This window comes from Myotis nattereri (genome assembly GCF_964212035.1).
Source record: "Myotis nattereri genome assembly, chromosome: 11".
NCBI classification, from domain to species: Eukaryota; Metazoa; Chordata; class Mammalia; order Chiroptera; family Vespertilionidae; genus Myotis; species Myotis nattereri.
The window spans coordinates 41,867,005-41,890,843 of record NC_138086.1 but is presented as its reverse complement, the minus strand read 5'-3'; the positions used below and the strand labels follow the sequence as shown (position 1 = coordinate 41,890,843).

Sequence of the window (23,839 nt, the reverse complement as noted above, 5' to 3'; positions counted from 1 at the left end):
GTCATGATTTAATCAACCCCTAATATAAAGTGGGAAATAATTACTGAATCTATTATTAAACTCAATTTATAGATTAGGATTATTTTTCCTTTTTATGGAATTTATTTAGGTGACAAAGGCTAACCAAAATTATACAAGTTTCAGGTGCACAATCTACAACACATCATCTATACACTGTATTGTGTTCACTTCACCAAGTCAAGTCTCCATCCATCACCACTTATCCCCCTATAACCTCCTCCTTCTCTCCCCCTCTCCCAGAAATCACCACACTGTTGTCCATGTCCATGTTTTTTTTTCTTTTTGCTCAATCCCCCCGTGACAGCTATCAGCCTGCTCTCTATAAGTCTTCCTCTATTTTGCTTGTTAGTTCATTTTATCCATTAGATTACACATGAGTGAAATTATACGGTACTTGTCTTTCTCTGACTGGCTTATTTCACTTAGTATAATGCTCTGCAGGCCCATTCATGCTGTTGCAAAAGGTAATATTTCCTCCTTTTTTTTACAGCCGAGTAGTATTCCAGTGTGTAAATGTACCACATCTTTTTAATCACTTGCCGGGAGCCGGTCCATCCTTGCTGTTTCAAGGGATCTGGCATATATGGCATACTGTTCTTAATATGTTTGCTCACCTTCTTGGCACTATGTGTTTTAACCAAGGTCACCTCTCTGAGAAAGGTTGTTTCCCCAGGTAGGGATTTTCCCCTGAAGTTAGGGAGGGAATAAAACCCCTTAACTAAGTGCCAGGAGGGTAATTAATCACTTTAACTATGAACAATCATGCTTAAGCTACATAATCTTTACTCCCTGGAATGGAGATAAGAAATGCCCTAACCTTTGGAATAGAGATTGATAGGATTGGAATCAACTGGTATAAATACAGATGTAACAAGACAACAGGACACAGAACCTAGACACAGAACCTACACAGAACCTAGAGACAGAACAACTTCGCTGGAGAGAACATGGCAAAAGATCCTGGACAGAAACTGGACACAGAGCCTAGAGACAGAACCTAGTGAGAGAACATGGCAAAAGAACTTAGAGACAGAACCTGGCTACAGAACCTGGATAGAACATGGCAAGAGAACCTGACTAGAACCTGGCGACCGAACCTGGCTGGAGAACCTAGTGAGAGAACATGGACACAGAACCTGGCTGGAGATCCTAACCAGAACTTCGCTGGAGATCCTGACCAGAACTTGGCTAGAGATCCTGGCTAGGCTGCTGATCAACTGAACGCTGTCTCCGTGTCATTCCTTCTTCGCTGACTCCGTCCACACCTTTGGGGACCCCTGGACCTGCTGGGGTTGGACCCCAGCATCTGGCACCCGAACAGGGACCCTTAGGTAAGTGCCCCGCACTCGGGACGGATAGGACTCCACCATAGGAAGAGGGTGGATAGTCTTCGCCGACTCCGTCCACACCTTTGGGAACCCCTGGAACAGGATTCCCCTAGGTAAGCCCCGCCGCATTAAGAACCCCCACACTCGGGACGGATAGGACTCCACCAGGGTACTGCAGACCTCCCTATAGAGGATAAATAGGGTAAGAAGGTGGATAGTACAGAACTTAGATTGACAGAACCAGTCTGGAGAACCTAGCGACAGAACATGACGACAGAACCTGACTGGAGATCCTAGATAGAACCAGGAGAGAGAACCCAACCATGCTGGTCAACTGAACGCTGCCTCCGTGTCATTCCTTCTTCGCTGACTCCGTCCACACCTTTGGGGACCCCTGGACCTGCTGGGGCAGGACCCCAGCAATCACTCTCTACTGATAGACACTTGGACTGCTTCCAAATGTTGGCTATTGTAAATAACGCTGCAATGAACATAGGGGTGCATATATTCCTCCAAATTGGTGTTTCGGGTTACTTCATATAAATTCCCAGAAGTGGAATCACTGGGTCATAAGGCAGCTCCATTCTTTAATTTTTTGAGGAAATTCCATACTGCTTTTCACAGTGGATGTACCAATCTACATTCCCACCAATAGTATATGAGAGTTCCCTTTTCTCCAAATCCTCACCAACACTTGTTTTTGCTTTTTAAAATCTTTATTATTGAGAGTATTACAGATGTCCCCCTTTTTTCCTCCCATTGCCCCCTCCACCTGGTTTCCACCCCGCCCCAGGCCTTCACCACCCTATTGCCTGTGCCCATAGGTAATGTATATCCATATAATAAAAGGCCAGAGTCCATAAGTGTCATGATCAGAAAGACCACTCGACCAGTTGCCATGAGGTGGCATTGACCACTTCTCGGTCCCAATCCCCCCTCACCCCCCGGCCCGCGAGTGGTAGCAGGGCAGGACTGGGGACTGGAGAGCAGGCTGAACGGCTGACCTCTTGGTCCCTGCCCCCGGCCAACAGGCTCCAATGGATCAGCGATGGTGAACGGGGGAATCAGGGTGGGTGGCAGGAGGACCGGGCTGGCTGTCAGGCCGTTGGGATCACCAGCTCATCCCCTGCTGCTCAGGGGCTCAAGCCTGTGGGAAAGCAGGCGCCAGTGACTTCACCTCCATGCGCGTGCACCGGGTCTGCCGCTGATGGAATGTGCTGCCTGCTCAGTGTCGCTCACACCAGGACAAGTATGTCACGGGCGCGCCTCGCAGCTTCCATCAGGGCCTTGAGCCCCAGTGGCAGCGGCGCCCGTGTGAGCCCCTGAGCAGCCGGGGATGAACTGGTGACCCCAACAGCCTGACAGCCCAGCAGCGGAGGCAGTGTTCAGCCTGGGACTGGCGAACGGCAGAAGACAGCCCTGATGGCAGGAAGCTAGGTCTAGGGATCCTACCCGCACGATTTCGTGTGCTGGGCCTCTAGTATGATATAAGATCTTTGGATAATCTCTTCGCACTCTCCGTCCCTCTTCCTTCTGAGATTCGTCAGTCTGTTCCATGTTTCCATGCCCTGGTTCTATTTTATTCATCAGTTTATTTTGTTCATTAGATTCCTTCTGTTTATTTTGATTTTTAGATTCAATTGTTGATAGATATGTATTTATTGCCACTTTATTATTCATATTTTTTATCTTTTTTTTTTAATTCTTCCTCTTCTTAAAGAATACCCTTCAACATTTCACGTAATACTGGTTTGGAGGTAATGAATTCCTCTAGGTTTTTCTTGCCTGTGAAGCTCTTTATCTGACCTTCAATTCTAAATGATAGTTTGCTGGGTAATCTTGGTTGTAGGTCCTTGCTATTCATCACTTTGAATATTTCTTGCTACTCCCTTCTGACTTGAAAAGTTTCTGTTAAGAAATCAGCTGACCATCTTCTGAGAGCTCCCTTGTAAGTAAGTAACTGCTTTTCTCTTGCTGCTTTTAACCCTTGGCATTTTAATTATGAAGTGTCTTGATGTGGTCCTCTTTTGATTCCTGTTGTTTGGGACTCTCTGTGCTTCCTGGACTTGTAAGTCTATTTCTCTCACCTCATAGGGGAAGTTTTCTGTCATTATTTCTTCAAAAAGGTTTTCAATATCTTGCACTCTCTTTTCTCCTTCTGGCACCCCCATGAGGTACACTTGAAGTTGTTCCAGAGGCTCCTTATACTATCTTTATATCTTTGGATTCTTTTTCCTTTTTGCTCTTCTGATTGGGTATTTTTTGCTTCCTCATATTCCAAATTGTTGATTTAATTCTTGGAACCCTCTACTCTACTGTTGAATCCCTCTAAATTATTTTTTATTTCAGTTAATGTATGCTTAATTTCTAACGGGTCCTTTTTCATGTCTTTGAAATTTTCACTAAGATCCTTAAAAGTCTGACTAAGTCCCTTGAACCTCTCATTAGGCTCCTTATAGCCATTGTTTTGAACTCTGTATCCAGTAGTTTGCTTGCTTCCATTTCTTTCATTTGCGACATGTTTCTTTTTCTCCACATTTTGGCTGCTTCCCTGTTTTTTCTATGTATTAGGTAGGCTGCTATGTCTCCTGGAATTGGTAGAGTGGCCTTGTATAGTAGGTGTCTTGTAGGGTCCACTGGCTCAGCCTCCCCAGTCACCTGAGCTGGGCTCTCTAGGTGCACCCCTGCGTGGGCTGTGAGCACAGTCTTGTAGTTGAGCCTTTGTTGCCATTGGCGTCACTGGGAGGAATTGACCTCCAGGCCAACTGTCTGTGAAGACAAGCTGTGACTACAGTGGAAGAGCTGCTGTGTAGGAGACACCCCTATGGAGCAGGACTTGCTTCAATGCGACTTTGGTGCTTACTGAATCGGCTCCTTTAGTGTGTCGCTTGTGGATGTATAGAGTTGTAATCTGGTATGGTCTGGAACTGTGCAATAGGTGTACTGGCTTTGGGGCCTCCTGGGAGGTGCAAAGTCAGCCACTGCCTGGGGCTACCCAGCAGGAGCTACAGAGAGATCTGCAGATGGCTGCTCCTTGTATTGGGCTTGGAAGTAAGTGCCCAGGCAAGGCCCAGCTCTGAAGTAAGACCGGCTGGTGCTAGTGCTGGGTCTTGGGCCTCTTATTGATAGGTATGTGGCATGCTGATGCCAGCTGCTGTTTGTTTGAGAGCTTTTAGGATAATCTAAAGCCTGAGGCAGGACAGGCCCTTCATATGGAAAAGCTACTGCAAACAGCTTGGACCATAAGCCACCAGAAGCATCTAGATCAAATGACAATCCAGTAGATTCCAAATTACCTGCAAATTTCAATACCTCTTTCATATTATAGATGGGAAAGGTTAGACCCAGAAAATACCTGCACATCTAGACCTAGCACATCTGTTTCCTGTAGCCTCTTGCTGATCTACTCCTTTGGCTACAGACAAAATCTAACATGTAGAAAAAAAAATCGGTTAGTTTTCCTGGTTGGTTATGAGTTTTCATTAGCAACATCAGAAATAAGAAAAATAATGAGATAGTAAATATGCAGTACACCTAGGGTGAATATTTTTCATATGAATTGTAAATCCTTAACACACACACAGTATATCTGAAAGACAAAACTCACATTATTTCCAAGTGGCCCAAGGAGTGCTTATCTGTAGAAAAGATTCTCATTTGCAATTGAAATAAAACCTTTGTTGTAAAATATATATTTTATTGTTTACACTATTTCATAAAATATGTAATATTAAATGTTTATATGTTTAATTTCTTTTTTATAATTTAATTTTATTATTTTTAAATTAAATTTATTGGAGTAACATCTATTTTATAAAAAGCCCGTGGTCATCATGCCATCACACTGTAACGACCACCCGGAGGTGAATAATGGGTCTCGTGGTGGGCGGGGTGGGGCGCAAGCTATGAGCAGCAGAGAGCTATGAGCAGCAGAGGGCAGGGTGAGAGCTGAGGCAAGCAGTGGCGAGCTACTCGCACACAGATTCGTGCGCAGGGCCCCTAGTTGGTTAATAAAATTATATAGATTTCAAATGTACAATTCTATGATATATCATCTGTATATTGCATTATGTTAGTGATGACGAACCTTTTGAGCTCGGCGTGTCAGCATTTTGAAAAACCCTAACTTAACTCTGGTGCCTTGTCACATATAGAAATTTTTTGATATTTGCAATCATAGTAAAACAAAGACTTATATTTTTTATATTTATTTTACATATTTAAATGCCATTTAACAAAGAAAAATCAACCAAAAAAATGAGTTTGCATGTCACCTCTGACACGCGTGTCATAGGTTCACCATCACTGCATTATGTGGTCACCACCCAAAAAATAGTGACAGTTGCGCAACATTTTGAATATACTACAAATCAATGAATTGTGTATGCTTTAGAATGGTTATAATGGTGAATTTTATGTCATGTAAATTTAATTTCAAGTTTAAGACACTAAAAAACAAAATGAAATGGAAATATAGTATGGCCAATATACAAAGGGCAAAATACAGATCATAGCAAAAGATATAAATATATACATACACATTCATAGGCATATATATATATATATATATATATATATGAATATATATGATAGATATACAAAGTTACCAGCTACAATTATGTCTGGGATTTCTGAAAGTTTTTACGAATACTTTAGCTTTGTAACTTGAACCTCTTGTCATTTTTATGAGGATTATGAAAAAGAGGGAAGACAAAAAGTGATTGGTAGCCCAAGAGGACAAATGTATACATACAGAAAGAGATTAAATTAAGGAATTATAATAAAGCTTTATACCTTTCCTTCTTTCCTTCTTCCCTTAAAAATATGAATGCAAGCGAAGTCAAGTAGTCTACCTATATGGCTGGTATGGGATAAAAATCTTAAAATGAAAAAAGAGGTTTTTAAAAATTTATTAGAGAAACAGGAAACAATGAGGACTGCAAGCTTAAGAATAAATAAAGTGTAGCAATATTTTTCAATGGAAAAAAATACATAAAGGGTATGGAAATTTGAGTGCTACTTAATTTTTCCAGTCACTAGCCTTTTTTACCATACTTGGTTTAGAGACTGAGGCAGTGATGGTGAACCTTTTGAGCTCAGCGTGTCAGCATTTTGAAAAACCCTAACTTAACTCTGATGCCGTGTCACATATAGAAATTTTTTGATCTTTGCAACCATAGTAAAACAAAGATTTATATTTTTGATATTTATTTTATATATTTAAATGCCATTTAACAAAGAAAAATCAACCAAAAAAATGAGTTCACATGTCACCTCTAACGCGTGTCATAGGTTCGCCTTCACTGGACTAAGGCTTTCTGTTTTTAGAATCTACAAACTTATTTACTACTGAACCTTAAACTTAGTATATTCTACATAGGTTAATTTTACTCCCTATGCAATTTAAAGCCAGTGAACTAAATTTACCATGCTATATATAACTTGGGATGTTTCAAGAATTCCTTGAATATTGTAATTTTTGGAGATAGAAAATCTGCTGAAGCTTTCCTAAATTTCCAGGTACAAAACTTTAAAGGGTGTTACTCAGAGTGGCAGTCTTGTCTATTGTCTAAAAGCCAAACTCTGGTAACCTTCAGAGTCACTTTCTTATCTATTGTATCATGTTTTGGCTTGCGTATATGGCTTTTACTGGGTGAGTTGTATTCATATCTTACTCCAGAAACAATTCAAGTCTCATTTTGTATGCACACCAAGAATCAAAAGTTGGAAAACCTTCAAAAATTAACAAAGAAAATTCAAAAGCCAAATGGAAAGGTTTATCTTTACCCATTGTTTCTAAGGGTGTTTATACTGCACTTCAAAAGGTGGCCCCATGGGGAGGTAACTATTTATCATCTAAGTCAGGAAGAGCTTTGAGGTTCAAGCCAGTGTTCCTGAGAAAAGCTTAGGTATCATAACAGTTCAATTGGATTGGAGAAATTCTAAAATGTCAAGTCACAGGCATTCTAACTCATTTTTTAAGAGTCTGAATCCAGATGCTATCAGAAAAATAAAAAAACAACAACACAGAAATTATTGTTGCATCAGGAATTATATTTCCCAACAAATACTCACTGGGAAGTACCTACCACTTCCCAGGCTCTCTTCTAGAGACCTGAGGTACATCAGTGAACAAAACAAAGATCTTTGCCCTGAGGTAAGCTTACATTTTAGTGGAGGTAAAGAAAGATAATAAACAATAATAATTAGTAAATCACAAAATATGTTAGAAGTTAAGACTTTAAAATGTTAACCACTCAGATATGTAGAAGTGTTTTTCATACAGCGAGAATCTGCAGTGCAATGGTGAACTATGGTATAAATGTGCCAGGTACAGTCAAGAAAAAGCAAAAGACTGACGATGCTAAAGCACAGAAATTTAAAAACAAGAACAAAAGGACTCACTGTACACAAGTATAATGAAAAAATGTTCAGAATCAAGGCAAAATCTAAATTGAATATAAGTTAGCAAACCCCAATGTTAGTAAATATAATTAACTCATAAATTCATAGGAAATGTGACATAGTGTCTCATTATACTTGATCATTTTTTAGTAAGTTGTATATTACCAACTGATAGTCTCTGGTCTTCTATGATACTACAGTTAACTTATTTACTACTGAACTTTAAAATTCTATATTCTAAACTAGCTAATTTTACTACCTATGCAATTAAAGACACTGAACTAAATTTACCAGCTACATATAACTTTGGATGCTTCAAGATATTCTATATTTTTGTTTTAATCAGTGATTTTCCACAAAACCTTTACAAAATTCACTACTGTACCCCATCTCAATATTACCTAGCTGAAGGTTAAAAGATTGTTCCTTATCATTTTACTACTAAATTTCATTATTTTTCTTAAGCTGTCAGGCCCAAAGTCACAAATGACATTTAAACTTTTAATTTTCATTTGAGGCATTTTTATGCCTTTTTCCTGTGTGAAGCCTTCCCTGACCCATCCAAACAGGATGAATTACTCACCCTTTGTGCTACATCACGCTCATTAATATTTTTATTATGACTCAATGACACTATTATACATCATTATGTGTTAATGTATCCTCCTTCTGCCCTCCAAGACTGAGTTTCATGTGAAAACATGCCTTAATAATCTTTGAATACTAAGACACTAGCATAGTGTTTATATGGATTGCTAAATAAGAGAACAAATGGAATAAATCACGTATGTATGTGTGGAAAAGATTAAGAGGAAAAGGAAAAAAGAAAAAAAGAGGAAGGCATATGTGAAGTGCCAATTTAAGGCATCTGCTCTGTGAAAAGATTAGGGAATGCATGCTGATTCATGTCTAAAGCAAAGGAAAGGAGTTACATTTAGTCAAGAAAAACATGGAAGGATAGTGGTAAATGCTCTCTGAGGTTGCTTTTTATGGGCTATGAAAAACTACCTAACTTCCTAAAGTAATTGGGAGTGAAGAAGTGGAAATTTTAAGTATTACAATGAAAAAGTGGGATCCTCCCAATATTTTAATGTTTTAATGGGAAGCAACTGAATTTGAGGGAGTAATAAAAAATATATTTTTTTAATTTACAGTAAATTTTCAAGGAGTCATGTAACTAGTACTATAAGGTACATAACAATTCCACCACTCCAAAAAATCCTTTCATGCAGACACTATAAAATCAACCTCACCCCCAACCTCTAATCTCTGATAATTACTGATCCTATTCTCTACACTATAATTTTGCCTTTTCTAGAATCTAATCTAATAAAAGAGAAACATGCAAATTGACCACACCTCTGCTACGCCCAAACCACGCCCACCAGCCAATCAGAGCAACTATATGCAAATTAACCCAACCAAGATGGTGGCTGGCAGCCACGGAGCTGGAGCAAGCAGGAGGCTTGGTTGCCCCGGCAATGGAGGAAGCCAAGCTTCCCACCTGCCCTGGCCAGCTGTGGCCTCCACTCAAGGCAACAAAGTTTCAATTATAGAAGATAAATAAATCCCAGATACCTGCTTCTAGCCAGTCTCCACTGGGAACTTGGGTGGCTGGGGGCCATGGCCAGTCTGCAAACAGCCATCAGCCTCTCACCCAGGCTGGCCACACCCTCATGGGGTGAGGGTCCCCACTAGGGGGTTTGGCCAGTCTGAAAACAGCCATCAGCCATTCACCCAGACTAGCCAGGCACCCCAGCGGGGACCCCTACCCTGAAGGGGCTGTGGCCAGTTTGAAAACGGCCCTCAGCCCCTCACCCAGGCTGGGCAGGCACTCCAGAGGGACCCCCACCCTAAATGGGTGTGGCCAGTCTGAAAACGGCCCTCAGCCCCTCACCCAGGCTGGCCAGACACCCCAGCGGGACCCCCACCCTGATCCAGGACACCCTTCAAGGCAAACCAGCCGGCCCCCACCCATGCACTAGGCCCCTATCCTATATAATAAAAGGGTAATATGCAAACTGACCCTAACAGCAGAACAACTAGGAATGACTGGTCACTATGACACACTGACCACCAGGGGGCAGATGCTCAATGCAGGAGCTTGCCCCCTGGTGGTCAGTGTGCTCCCACAGGGGGAGCTCTGCTCAGCCACAAGCCAGGCTGACGGCTGCCAGTACAGCGGTGGTGGTGGGAGCCTCTCCCGCCTCCTCAGCAGCGCTAAGGATGTCCGACTGCAGCTTGGGTCTGCTCCCCACTGGCAAGTGGACATCCCCCGAGTGCTCCTGGGCTGCCAGAGAGAATTCTGACTGACAGCTTGGGCCCAATCCCCCGGGAAGCGGGCCTAAGCCAGCAGGTGTTCATCCCCCGAGGGGTCCCAGACTGCAAAAGGGCACACGCTGGGCTGAGGTCCCCCGACCAGTGCATGAATTTCGTGCACCAGGCCTCTAGTGTCATATAAATGGACTCATACAGTATATAGCCTTTAGAGTCTCATATCTTTTACTTAACATAATGCATTTGAGATGCATCCTTGTTGTTGTGCACAGAAACAGGTCTTTTCTTTTTTTATTGTTGAATTGGTTATACTTAGTGGGAGAAATAGAGAAAAGAATGCCCACTTCATCTTCCTGCAAGTAGAAGTCCTCTTAAATTTCATTTTTACAACCATCTTCCCCATTTTTAGAGTGGACAATAGAAGAAATAATACTGCATTTATTCCTATTAAACTTGACCCCAGACAACTAATTTAGAGAACCTAAAACATAAGATAAGCAATTGTCAATTTTTGAACATCCTTGGGATTTCACTTGGCCTTAATACAAAGGTGAACCTCTTTGAAGCATTTTACTCAGTTTATGTACCAGATTTTTAACAGCAATACTAACAAACCAGTGATATACCAGAAGGATAACTAAGATTATGGTGATTCCGAAAGATTAAAGGAACTAGGGATACCTTACCTAGTAGAAAAAAAGGGGGGAACTGAGGAGAAAGAGTTATGTAATAGCAATATTTTAATATTAATTAGCCTCACATTTGGAAAAGGTGGCAGAAAGCACGGTCAGATAGTTTGGATTCATATACATAGAATTTCTTAACAATTTCAACTGCACAAAAATGTAAACTATTTAGCTATCCTAAGCTAAAAAATATCAGAAATATTTAAACAACAACTGCATATCCACCAGTAAGAAATATCAGTAAATGGATTGCTTCAGTAGGAGAGAGACTAGAGTAGTGATACTTAGTCTGTTATCTGTGGTGCTAACTGAAATGGTGCTGTGGAGTTCCAGAAAGCAGGTAAGGGGGGTGCAACTACTGCTGAGCAGGCAAAATGACTGATTTCCTCGCCTTGCATCAACAAGACATCCCATTTATATATTCTGCATCTATGCTGGTTTTTAGAATAAGAGGTGGAAATGGGGTTGAGAGAAAGATTATGCTTTAAAATGGAAGCTCAAAAAATGAAATCAGACCACCTTCCTACACCAGAATAAACTCAAAACGGATTAAAGGCTTAAATATAAGACCTAAAACCATAATAAAACTCCTAGATGAAAACACAGGCAATAAAATCACAGATACTTCTCTTAGCAATATTTTCTTCTGATTTATCTTCCTGCGCAAGGGAGACAAAAGAAAAAATAAACATGCTACAACAAACTAAAAAGTTTTTTCACAGCAAGGGAAACCATCAACAAAATCGAAAAGACAACCTAGTGAATGCATGAAGCTATTCGCCAATGATACATCCCATAAGGAGTTAATATCTAAAATTTATTAAAAACTCATACAACTCAACTAGAAAAACAAACCAAAAACAATACAACCCAATTAAAAAGTGGCAAGAAGACCTGAACAGACACTTCTCCAAAGAAGACATCTAAATGGCCAATAGACATACGCAAATTTGCTCATCATCACTAATCTTTAGCAAAATGCAAATCAAAACCACAAGATAACACCTCACACATGTCAGAATGGTTATCATCAATAATAATCCACAAATAACAAGCATTGGTGAAGATGTAGAGAAAAGTGCACTATTGGTAGGAATGGAGATTGGTGGAATCATTATGGAAAACAAGTGTGGAGGTTCCTTAAAAAGGTAAAAATAGATATGCCTTATGACCCAGCAATTCCACTTTTGGGGATATATCCAAAGAAACCCAAAACACTTATCTGTAAGAATATATGTATCTCCATGTTCACTGCAACATTATTTACAACTAGAGGCCCGATGCACGAAATTCATGCAAGGGCCTTGGCCCTGGCCCCCACCCGCCGCCACCATGGCTGGGGACCTCTGCCACCTCTGCCTGGGCCCCCACCTCTTGCAGCTTTATCCAGAAGGAAGGACATCTGGAAGGACATCTGGTCTAATTAGCATATTATGCTTTTATTATTATAGATAACTAAGATATGGAACAACCCAAGTGCCCATCATTAGATGAGTGGATAAAAAAGCTGTGGTACATATACCTACTGGAATACTACTCAGGAAGCCTATATAATAAAAGGGTAATATGCAAATTGATCAAACGGCGAATGACCAGTCAGCAGGGGGCGGGGCTAGCGAGCGGTGCCAACGCAGGTGCCAGCAGGCAGAGGGAGGAGATGGTGATCAGGGAGCAGGACAAATAGCAATATTAAAATATTTCTTCACCCTAACTGGTTTGGCTCAGTGGATAGAGCATCGGCCTGCGGACTCAAGGGTCCCAGGTTCGATTCCAGTGAAGGGCATGTACCTTGGTTGTGGGCTCATCCCCAGTGGGGAGTGTGCAGGAGGCAGCTGATCAATGTTTCTCTCTCATCGATGTTTCTAATTCTCTATCCCTCTCCCTTCCTCTCAGTAAAAAATCAATAAAATACATTTTTAAAAAATTTATTCTAATTAATTCACTTTCAGTGTGTATGAATTCGTGCACTGGGCCACTAGTAAAAAATAATGAAATCTTACCTTCTGTGATGGCATAGATGGACCTAGAGGGTATTATGCTAGTGAAATAACTCAGACAGAGAAAGAAAAATAGCAAATGATTTCACTTATATTTAGAATTTAAAGAACAGAATAAACAAAATGGAAAAAGACTCATAGACAGAGAGAACAGACTGATGGTTGCCAGAGGGAAAGGAGTTTGGGGCGACTGGGTGAAAAAAGGTGAAAGGATTAAGAAGTACAAACTGGTAGCTACAAAAGACTCACAGAGATGTAAAGTACAGCATGGGGAATATAGTCAGTAATATTGTATGGAGCCAGCTGGTACCTGAAATATTGGGAGGGCCACTCTGTGAAGTACATGACTGTCTAACCACTATGCAGGACATCTGAAATTAATACAGAATAATGCTAAATGTAAACTGTAATTGAAATTCTTAAAAATTAACAAACTGATGACCTGGAGTCTCTGAATTCTATATTCTGTGATTAATCTCCTAGTTTGCAGCTATAATCCAGAAATTAAAAAAGGCACCTTTACTGCAGGATCCCTGCAAACAAGATTACTGTAGGTCATTTTAAAGGCCTCCTTTGCTCCTACAATGGGGACTAAGGGGTGGAGCAGATAACTGTTTCAGCTCCCCACTTTACCTCTGTCAGAATAGCCTACATTGTGCCTAGATTTTATCGTTCTCTGAAAAAAATTAGTAATTAAACTAAATGCTCTTCACTTTCAAAAATAAAAAAATAGCTTAAGGAAAGTAAACCTTACAAACCCATGAAGTAATATATTTTAAATCTGTACTTGGAAAAATTAATTATATAACTAAAGTTTAAGTGAACACAGTGTACTATCTTCTCCAAAAATAATCATGTAACTTCTACAAAAATAAGATCTATTTGCTACATATTAGAACACTAAAAAATGAGAAATAATATATGTAAGTCTCTACACGCTTAAATCTTTAAAATACCTTCTCTTGAAAGTTACAGAACCATTTCATGATTCATATATATATTAATGACAGTGACCACAATATTTGATCTACAGAAAATGTTTTTATTTTTTATGTTATTTCATTTTATAATTTTTAATCTAAAGCATTTTTTACTGAATTTATTGGGGTGACATTGGTTAACAACATTATATAGGTTTCAGGTGCACAATTCTACAACACATCATCTGTACACTGCATTGTGTGTTCACCACCCCAAGTCAAGTCTCCATCCATCACCATTAATCCCCCCAATACCCTCTCCACTTCCTCCCACCCCCTCTTTCCTTTCCATTCCCTACCTCCCTGGCAATCACCACACTGTTGTCTATGCCCATGAGTTTTTTCCTCTTTTTTTTTTCCTTTTTTGCTCAATCCCGATCGCCCTCCCCCTCCCCTACACACACACACACACACACACGCACGCACACACACACACACAGGAAATGTTTTTGAAAAGTTTTGAATTATTGCCTGACCAGCTTGGCTCAGTGGTTGAGCGTTGACCTCTGAACCAGAAGGTCACAGTTCGATTCCCGGTCAGGGCATATGCCTGGGCTTGCTCCCCAGTGTGGGTCGTGCAGGAGGCAGCCCATCAATGAGTCTCTCTCATCATTGATGTTTCTATCTCTCTCTCCCTCTCCCTGCCTCTCTGAAATCAATAAAAATATACTTTTAAAAATAAAACTTTTGAATTATTAATCTTACATAGCTTAAAAAATTAACACACATCTCACTGTATCACCTTTCTTACTGCCTTAATACTAGTGAAATTTGCATCATAAATCAACTAGAGATTCTATTTTCAACACAGTTTAGTTCATTGTCTTCTTTGAAATAACATTCACCATTAGACGTAATTCTAAAAGTCTTTGATCTATATTTTGCTGAGACATGACTCAGAAGGTGGCAGGCAGGTGTGCAGAAGGGGTCCAGTTTGTAGAAAGTCCATCTGATCACTCAGCATGGATAGCTCAACGTGGCCTAATTGTTTTCTGTTGGTAGTTGTTTATGTATTTTGTGAATGGATCAATCATATGTTAAATGGTATATCACAGGAATTAAGATCTTCCGATTAAAAAAAAACAATTTGTGAACATTAGAAACATCAGGCTCTATATATTACATGTGTTTTTTAGTCAGGTATCATTTATAAATAAAATATAAAAATATAATCACCACACAACATAGAAACCATGGCAGTATCTCAAAATACTCTCATATCACCCTAACTGGTTTGGCGTAGTGGATAGAGCGTCGGCATGTGGATTGAAGGGTCTCAGGTTCGATTCCGGTCAAGGGCATGTACCTTGGTTGCGGGCACATCCCCAGTAGGGGGTGTGCAGGAGGCAGCTGATCGATGTTTCTCTCTCATTGATGTTTCTAGCTCTCTATCCCTCTCCCTTCCTCTCTGTAAAAAACCAATAAAATATATTTTTTTAAAAATACTCTCATATCCTTTGCTTTAAAAAACTTTTTAATAAAAGGTAATATATTAATGGCAGAAAATTTAAGAAATACAGAACAGCAAACATAAGAAAAAAGTAACCATTTTTAAATGCAAAATAATCAACTTCTAATAGAAAAGCATTAGTGATTATATGGACCACCTTTTAAACTGCAAAGGGCCGACTGAATTCAGATTTTGTTTCTCTATGTAATTAAATTCAACCCTTTTTCACAAACCCACAGGACTGCTAAACTGTGATTTAATAAATACTCATAGTAAAACTTGTTTATTTTAACATCAAAAAGCAGAGAATAGAACCTTTAGATTAAATTTGAGACTCTCATAAGTTATATTACCAAAACAGAGTACGGATTTGAAACTATGCCATTAATATTGTAAAGATACTAAAGACTTTGAAAACATCTAATGATCAAGTTTCCTTTAGGAAGACTAGACTACAGAATTAATGTAATAAATTATTATTCTTACTAATATTTATTCTATATAACTAGAGGCCCAGTGCACAAATTCATACACGGGTGGGGTCCCTTGGCCTGGCCAGCGATCAAGGCCTAACATGGGGGCCGGCGGCCGGGGGTAGGGCCCATGGGAGGTTGGCTGTGGGAACACACTGACCACCAGGGGACAGCTCCTGCATTGAGCGTCTGCCCCCTGGTGGTCAGTGCGCATCATAGTGACTGGTCGACCAGTTGTTCCGGTCATCCGGTTTGTTCGGTCCTGTCACTTAGGCTTTTATATAGATATCTTGCTATTATCAGCTATAGTTTAGATCTATATTTTTAATTAAAAATATTTTATAACTCTGAAAGAATATAGCTCCCATCTTCCCTTTTAAATTTTGAGATTTATGTTTTTGACGTAAATGTATTTATGGATTTATTTTAAGAAAACCAAAGTAGAGCATTTCTTTTCACATACCTCTTTTTAACCCACTTACTGCTAAAACTTTTTCAAAGTTTAATGAAGCAGAGATTAAGCAATCAAATTTAATGCCTAGATGATTCTTTGTAAATTGATTAAAATACCATCTACTAATCTTTAGAGATGGGCTACCTTTTATTTTAAGCTTTTATTTTAATTACTTATAGAAAGTGACTGTGCTCCTTGCATGTGGCAATTAATATACTCATTATTTTTATATTAAACACAAAAAATGCCTATATATTTATATTAAGAGAAGACAAAATGAACTTTAATACCAAAAAAAGAGTAAAAAAAGGGTCACTTTATAGTGATTAAAGTTTCAATTTATCAAGAAGTCTTAATAAATTTAAATTTCTATGTGCTTAAGGATATGGTCTCAAAGACAAAGGAAATATTTACAGATCTATAAGGAGAAATAGAGAAATCCACTATCTCAGAGATTTTAATATACCACTGTGTTGGTAATTGATTCAAGTCAATTTTTAAAAATTAGTAAGACTATATAATGTTAAAAGAACATGACTTAAGACCAACCTAATTTTTATAAAGTTATAATTCTCTAAGCCTGAATAGTATCATGACATTAAAAAGCTTGAATGAGTAGTTTTTTATAATGCTAGTAAAAAATATACATGTAAGAAAAAAATTTTAAAGCCCAAGAGGCTCTACCAGAAAATTCTGTTAAACTTTCAGTAACAGATAATTCTCACACAACTCATCCAAAACATAGACAGAGAGGAAATACTCCTTAACTAATTTTATGCAAAACCTTGATATCAAAACCCAACAAAGACAATAGGAAAAAATTATAAGTCATTCTCATTCATGAACATGTATGTAAATATCCCAACTTCATTATGGAACCATATAGGAAAAGGGGTTCTGGGAACCACACAAGGGCGAAGAAATGATCATTCTTCAGATCAGGATAATGATTACGCTGGGGAAAGGAATATGGGTGTGATCATGTAAGAGTATCTTAGAGTGTGGGTAGAGGGGAGTGGGAGATTGGGAATTTATAATTATTTCCATAATCAACCATATATTGTATGTACTTTTCTGTATGTTCATTAAACACATTTCCACAACAAAAGAACAAAACAACATTTTAAAGTAATCTTCATTATAGTAAATTTATGGAAGTTACATTTCTATTAACATCTGCAATTGGTAATGGAGAGCTAATAGGCTAAGGACATTATTTAACCCTTTTCTTATAAATTCTTATACTGACTTATTTTATTGCACGTATGTTCTTTTTCTAATGAAAAAATCTAATGAATCACAGTTTACTATGACTATGAGTTTCAAAGTACACATTCAGTATTTTTAATCCATCCTAGAAATGGATACACATCTGAGAACAGAGATTCTTTCCCAGGAACATAGGCCAAAAGATTATGCATTCTAAAATCACTTTTATGCTTCTCATGATTTGGCATGGTTGCTATCTAAATCACACCAGACTGTATCGTTTCTAAAACTTCAAGCTTATTAAAAAGAGAGCTGTTGGGAGATAAATAATACACTTGTGCTATTACCTTTTAGCCGGTGACTTAGAATCTGTTCCAAAATAGCTGCAAAATTATTAAATTCAGGAGAAGAATCATCAATTGTCTCAAAGCAGGACCGATCAATCAGGGTCTTTACAGAAAACCTATGAAAAAAAGGAGATTATTATTGCTTTTAAGCAGAGTTGATTTATTCACCCAAGTAGCAAAAACAGGAAGAAAGCAATTTGGGGAGGTATTAGAGAAATACTTTATAAGATTATATATTTTGAAAACTCCCTCTATTCAAATTCACTGTGTAAATAGAAACATTTACAGAAATATCGGGCTTTTCATTTATATATTTACTATCTGTTGATTATACTAAGCCACTGTCCTCACAGTTATTAAAATCAGAATTTAAAAAATGATCTAAATTATTAACTCCAAAATACTTGAAAGCTATGACACTACTTGTAAGAAATTTGAGCATCAGACCAAAATGCTTTCAAGAGTTTTGAAGCACAACATTTAATAAACTTTGATGTCAGTGTTCATGATATGTAGATCCAAAGTTTTTATGAGCTATAAATAGGGAGACTTAAAAATATGTAAAGTATGCTATACTTTTTCCTCTCATCAGAATGTCCTTTATCTTATTTCTGACTGCCAAAAATCAACACATTTTCCAAGACTCCATTCAGATAACATCGCTTCAGTGAAGGATTATCCTCTAACACAGGGGTCCTCAAACTACGGCCCGCGGGCCACATGCGGCCCACCGAAAACATTTATCCGGCCCGCCGGGTGTTTTTGCCACCGCTGTGTGCGTAGGAATTTGTTCATAGTTTTTTTTTAAACTATAGTCTGGCCCTCCAACGGTCTGAGGGACAGTGAACTGGCCCCCTGTTTAAAAAGTTTGAGGACCCCTGCAACATATTCCTAGCAAACTAATATTTTGTTTGTATCTCCCTCCAGAGACAATTACAATTTATCCTACGGCCCATTTGTGTTGTCTATCTTTATCTTATTAAAATATAAATTCCTTCAGGGCAATGAATGAAATTGAAAAATATATTACAAAGAATCAACAGTAAAGGAGATGAAACAGAGGATCAAATAAGTGATTTGGAAGATAAGAAAGTATAAAACACCCAATCAGAACAGCAAAAAGAAAAAAGAATTTTTAAAAATGAGGACATTTTAAGGAAACTTTGGGAACATCAAGTGTACCAACATTAACATCTTGGGGGTGCCAGAAGGAAAAAAGAGAGCAAGTAATTGAAAAACTATTTGAAAAATAATGACATAAAACTTCCCTAATCTAGAGAAGGAAATAGACATACAAGTTCAGAAAGTGCAGAGAATCCCAAAGATGAACCCAAAGAGGCCCACACCAAGACACATCAGAATTAAAATGTTAAAGATAAAGAGAGAATCTTCAAAGTAGCAAGAGATAAGTAATTTGTTACGTACAAGGGAGTTCCCATAAGACTGTCAGATGATTTCTCAACAGAAACTTTGCAGGCCAGAAGGAATTGGCATGAAATCTTCAAGTGATGAACAGCAGGACCTACAACCATGATTACTCTACCCAGCAAAGTTATCATTTAGAATCAAGGGACATGTAAAGAGCTTCCCAGACAATAGAAAGCTAAAGGAGTTTATCACCACCAAACCAGAATTACAAAAAAATGTTAAGTCTTTTTTAAGAAGAAGAAAAAAGATTAAAAATATGAATAATAAAATGGCAATAAAAACATGTGTGTCAACAATTATTTTAAGTGCAAATGGGTTAAATGTTCCATTCGAAAAACAGGTGGTTGAATGGATAACAAAACAAGATCCTTACATATGCAGTCTACAAGAGACAGCTTCAGATTGAAAGACACACAGAGACTGGAAGTAAAGAGATGGGAAAAGATATTTTATGAAAATAGAAACAAATGAACAAACAAAAGCTGGAGTAGCAATACTTATACCAGAAAAAATAGACTTTTAAAAAAAAAAGCTATAATAAGAGACAAAGAAGGACCCAGCAATTCCACTTCTGGGTATTTACCCAAAAAAATCCAAAACACTAAATTGAAAAGACATATGCATTCATATATTCATTGCTGCATTATTTACAATAACCAAGATATGGAAGCAATCTAAATGTCCACTGATGGATGAGTGGATAAAGAAGTAGTAGTGCATATATACAATAAAATATGGCTGAGCTATAAATAATCAGTAAATCTCCCCATCAGCAACAACATGGATGGACCCAGAGGGTATTGTGCTAAGTGAAATGAGTCAGACAGGAAAAGACAAATGCCATATGCTTTCACTTATATGTAAAATCTAAAAAACAAATGAACAGGCAAATCACAAAGAGGCTGCCTATAGGTACAGAGAATATTTTGATGGCTGCCAGATGGGAGGGGGTGAGGGAATGGGTGTAACAGTTGATGGGATTAAGAAGTACAAGTTGATAGTTACAGAATAGTCATGGGGATGTTAAGTACAGCATAGGGAATATAGTCAATAATATGGTAGCCCTAGCCAGTTTGGCTCAGTGGATAGAGCATCAGCCTATGGACCAAAGGGTCCTGGGTTCGATTCTGGTCAAGGGCATGGACCTCATTTGCAGGGTCCTCCCCAGCCCAGGCCCTGTGTTTCTCTTACATTAATATTCCTCTCTGTCTTTCCCTCTCTCTTTCACTCTCTCTAAAAATAAATGGAAATGTTCTCAGGAGAGGATTAAAAAATAATATTGTAATAACTATGTATGGTGTCAGATGGAGACTAGATTTATTGGGGTGATCACTTCATCTACACTAATAAAAGGGTAACATGCTAATGAGACCGGACGTCTTCCAGACATCCATCCAGACAAAGCCATGGTGGCAGGGGCCGAGGCAGAGGTGGTTAGGGGCTACCAAGCCGGCAGGGGAGGGCAGTAAAAGGCAATTAGGCCAGCAGGAGAGGGCAGTTAGGGGTGACCAGGTTGGCAGAAGAGGGCAGTTAGGGGCAACCAGGCCAGCAGGGGAGTGGCATTTAGGGGAGACCAGGCAGGCAGGCAGAGTGGTTAGGGGCAATCAGGCAGGCAGGTGAGCAGTTAGGAGCCAGCAGACCCGGACATCCCCTGAGGGGTCCCAGACTGGAGAGGGTGCAGGCCGGGCTGAGGGACATCCCCACCCCCGCCCCCCCGGGTATGAATTTCGTGCACCAGGCCTCTAGTAAGTTATATAATCTCTAATCACTGAGTTGTGTACCTGAAGCTAATATGATATTGTATATCAACTCTAATTGAAAAATTAAAAATATTTATTAAAAAAGAAGTGCACTTAACTGTAAGACCCTTTTATGGAATTTTTATATTTTTCAAGTTCTTATGTAAAAGCTATTACTTAGACTTGATTTGATATTTTTAGACATTCATCAAATTATCATTTTATTATTTGAAAACCAGTCCTCTTTAAGAAGTAGATGACTAATATTAACATCATCATTATCAGGAAATAGCTCAGCATCTGTGTGATATTTTTTAAATGTATTAAAATTCATTTTACAGATTTGGTTTTTATAGCACATCTTAGCTTACTGTGTTATGGACAAAAAGATTCTGGAATTATGGAGCTAGCTACACGATTCTAGAGAAGTGGTGAGTGGGAAGACTTGGCTAGCTAGACTTAAGGATCTAATTCACCTTCTGAAATTTAGGTTTGTGTTGGCAAGAGAACAGGGTATAATTGATGAAACAAAGCTGAGAAATATTCTTTTTCTGCATTATTCACTTTGATATATTACAAATTATTTAAACTGCTTTTTCACCCTGAAAATATCTTTCTGCTTGGAAATAACAGAAATTGTGTGTAATGATGTGCTTTGTGATATTTGGATTTTGCTTTTGTTTTAGTTTTTAGGGAGAGTTTGAGTTAAAAGTAATTTAGCATTCTGAGACTCACCATCTTAGGTTTTTGTCATGCAGATATTGACTTCTATAGAAATATAAACTACTGATAACATGATGAAAAAAGACTCTTATTTTATTGACTACTTAATGATCTGTATATGGCTCTGGATCCTACAGAAATGTACGTGTTACTCTCCACGGCTATTGCATTTTACAAAGTAGATAATTTGTTAGGTAATTTTGTATTAGTCCTGAAGGACAGTAGTGACTGAAATTTCATCAGACTGTTATAGGTGGTTGAATTCTAACCTAGCTCTTTTGATGAAATAAGCACTTTGTTAGTTTTATCTTTTTAAATATAATTTTAGTTTATTTCACCAATGTAGATTAATATCTGAGATTCTGTGATTTTCTAAAGCAGTACGTTACTCCTCTTTGTGATTGCAGAGTCAGCTTTTCCTATTCAATTCCATCTAATAAAGATTATAGAGAAACACTCCGACATTCAGAAGTTTCCTTCCATTTAGGTCAAAGGTGGAGGTGAAGATGTGTGGTTTTTGTTTACTCATTTTAGGAACACTTTTCCTAAAAATTTATATCTTACTGGACAAAAACATCATACTTAAAAAGTTTGATGAGGACAGTCAAAGTTTTCTGGGGATTTGCAACGTTTTTCTGGTGTAGTATCCTCAAAGTTTGCTGAGGACGTGCAACATTTTTTCTGGTGAAATGGACATAAGAAATAAAAATAAGTTTTCAAGCCCCTTTTTAATCTGGTTTCTGTTTACCATTTTATTTCTATTCATTTAGTCATGCACTTCATCTAAATTAACTGTTTCTGGTACAAGAGAACAACTTCATCAATGTTACTTCCTAGGTTTTTTTTTCCTTTTATGTAACAGCTTCCTCCACTGAACTCCAGCTGTTGTTACAGATGGATTAATGTTTAACTACAAGTTACTATCTCAACTTTTCTTAGTCAAGGTTATTTGTCAGAACCAAAAAAGACTGAAAATTATCTGAGTAATTATTTTCTCAAGGATACATAATTACTATCATTCTATTTGTGTGAGATAAAAGTGATTTCATTGTATACAAAGAATCGCAAGGTGTATTCTTCGACCCAGGCCCTTTCAGAGGTCTGAAAGGTCAAAATTATTTTCTTAACAATTATAAGACATTGTTTGCTTTTTTGGTTCTCATTTTTTACCAAGCGTATTTCGGAGTTTTCCAGAGACTACATGGTATATATCAGAATAGACTGAAAGCAGAAGCAGATATGAGAATCTAGTTATCTTCTATTAAACACAAGATTAAGATATTTGCAAAGATGTAAAACGGTGCTATTCTTGCCATTTTTGTTATTTTGGAAAATAATGGTTCTCATTAAAATATATTATCTATGCTAACAAGTAATGGGTTTATTTTGTTTGTAATTAATAAATAAATATGTCAGTCCATACTTGGCACAGTTCCAATATGCACTAATTTCAGTCACTACAATTAAATAATAACAGTCTCATAACAACATGGTTTCTATTAGAATACTATTATATGCTAACTGTGAGTAATTGCATAAAATGCTGCTAGCTCTCTAGTTAGAGGATCACATGTGCATAACAAATATAGGTCTTGATCAGTGATCAATCACATCACTTTTTTCAAAGTCTGTCTAGGACTGGTCACTTTGCACCTGTTATTAGTTCATGCACAGAAATCAAAGCGTATAGCTGTGTTGTCTTCTTGTCTCCTGGTGATAAACCCACATGTTGTTTCATGAAAATGAATTATTGATGAGTGATGGGCCAACAAAGATGAAAACATGGCAGAGAAATGGAAAGTGATAATGCTAGAAGTGGAATTTGAACCAGACACAAATGGAGTTATGGAAGAAATAGTTGATCATGGGAATAACGACACTGCTTCTTCTGTTCAAGATCATTTAGATATGCAGCCAGAGAAACTTATTAAAGGCAAACATAAATGAGTAAAGTGGTTGTGACGAAAGGATGAAGATGTCCCAAAGGAAGAGACATCGACAAACCACTTCACAGTATTGGGCCTCTGAGAGATTTTCACAACTTTGAAAGTGCAAAGGATAAAGTGTTGAAAACTGATTTAAACCTAGAAGGGAATATGTCCATTTGTCATGGCATAAAAATATGCTTATTCCATATATTAAGTTATACAATGAGAAGAAGGAAAGCACTATTCAAACTACTCTTAATTTTTTTATTATTTATTAGTTTCAGATGCACAGCAGTGTTCAAACTGTTCTTGATAAGTTTTTTCCAAAGAAGAAACTTTGTCAATATTTCTAATGTTTTAAATTACAGTGTACTAAATAAATGTTTTACATTTT

At 38.1% G+C, this 23,839-nt stretch overlaps 1 protein-coding gene across 4 annotated transcripts in view; it reads right to left on the bottom strand.

Moving 5' to 3' along the window:
- Window positions 1–23,839, bottom strand: part of RUNDC3B (RUN domain containing 3B) — a 107,077-nt gene that overhangs the window by 74,964 nt on the left and 8,274 nt on the right. For all 4 annotated transcript variants that reach the window (XM_081102571.1, XM_081102572.1, XM_081102575.1 and 1 more), the window contains exon 2: window positions 17,628–17,743. In XM_081102571.1, coding sequence (XP_080958697.1) covers window positions 17,628–17,743 — 116 coding nt within the window. The remainder of the gene's footprint in view (window positions 1–17,627; window positions 17,744–23,839) is intronic.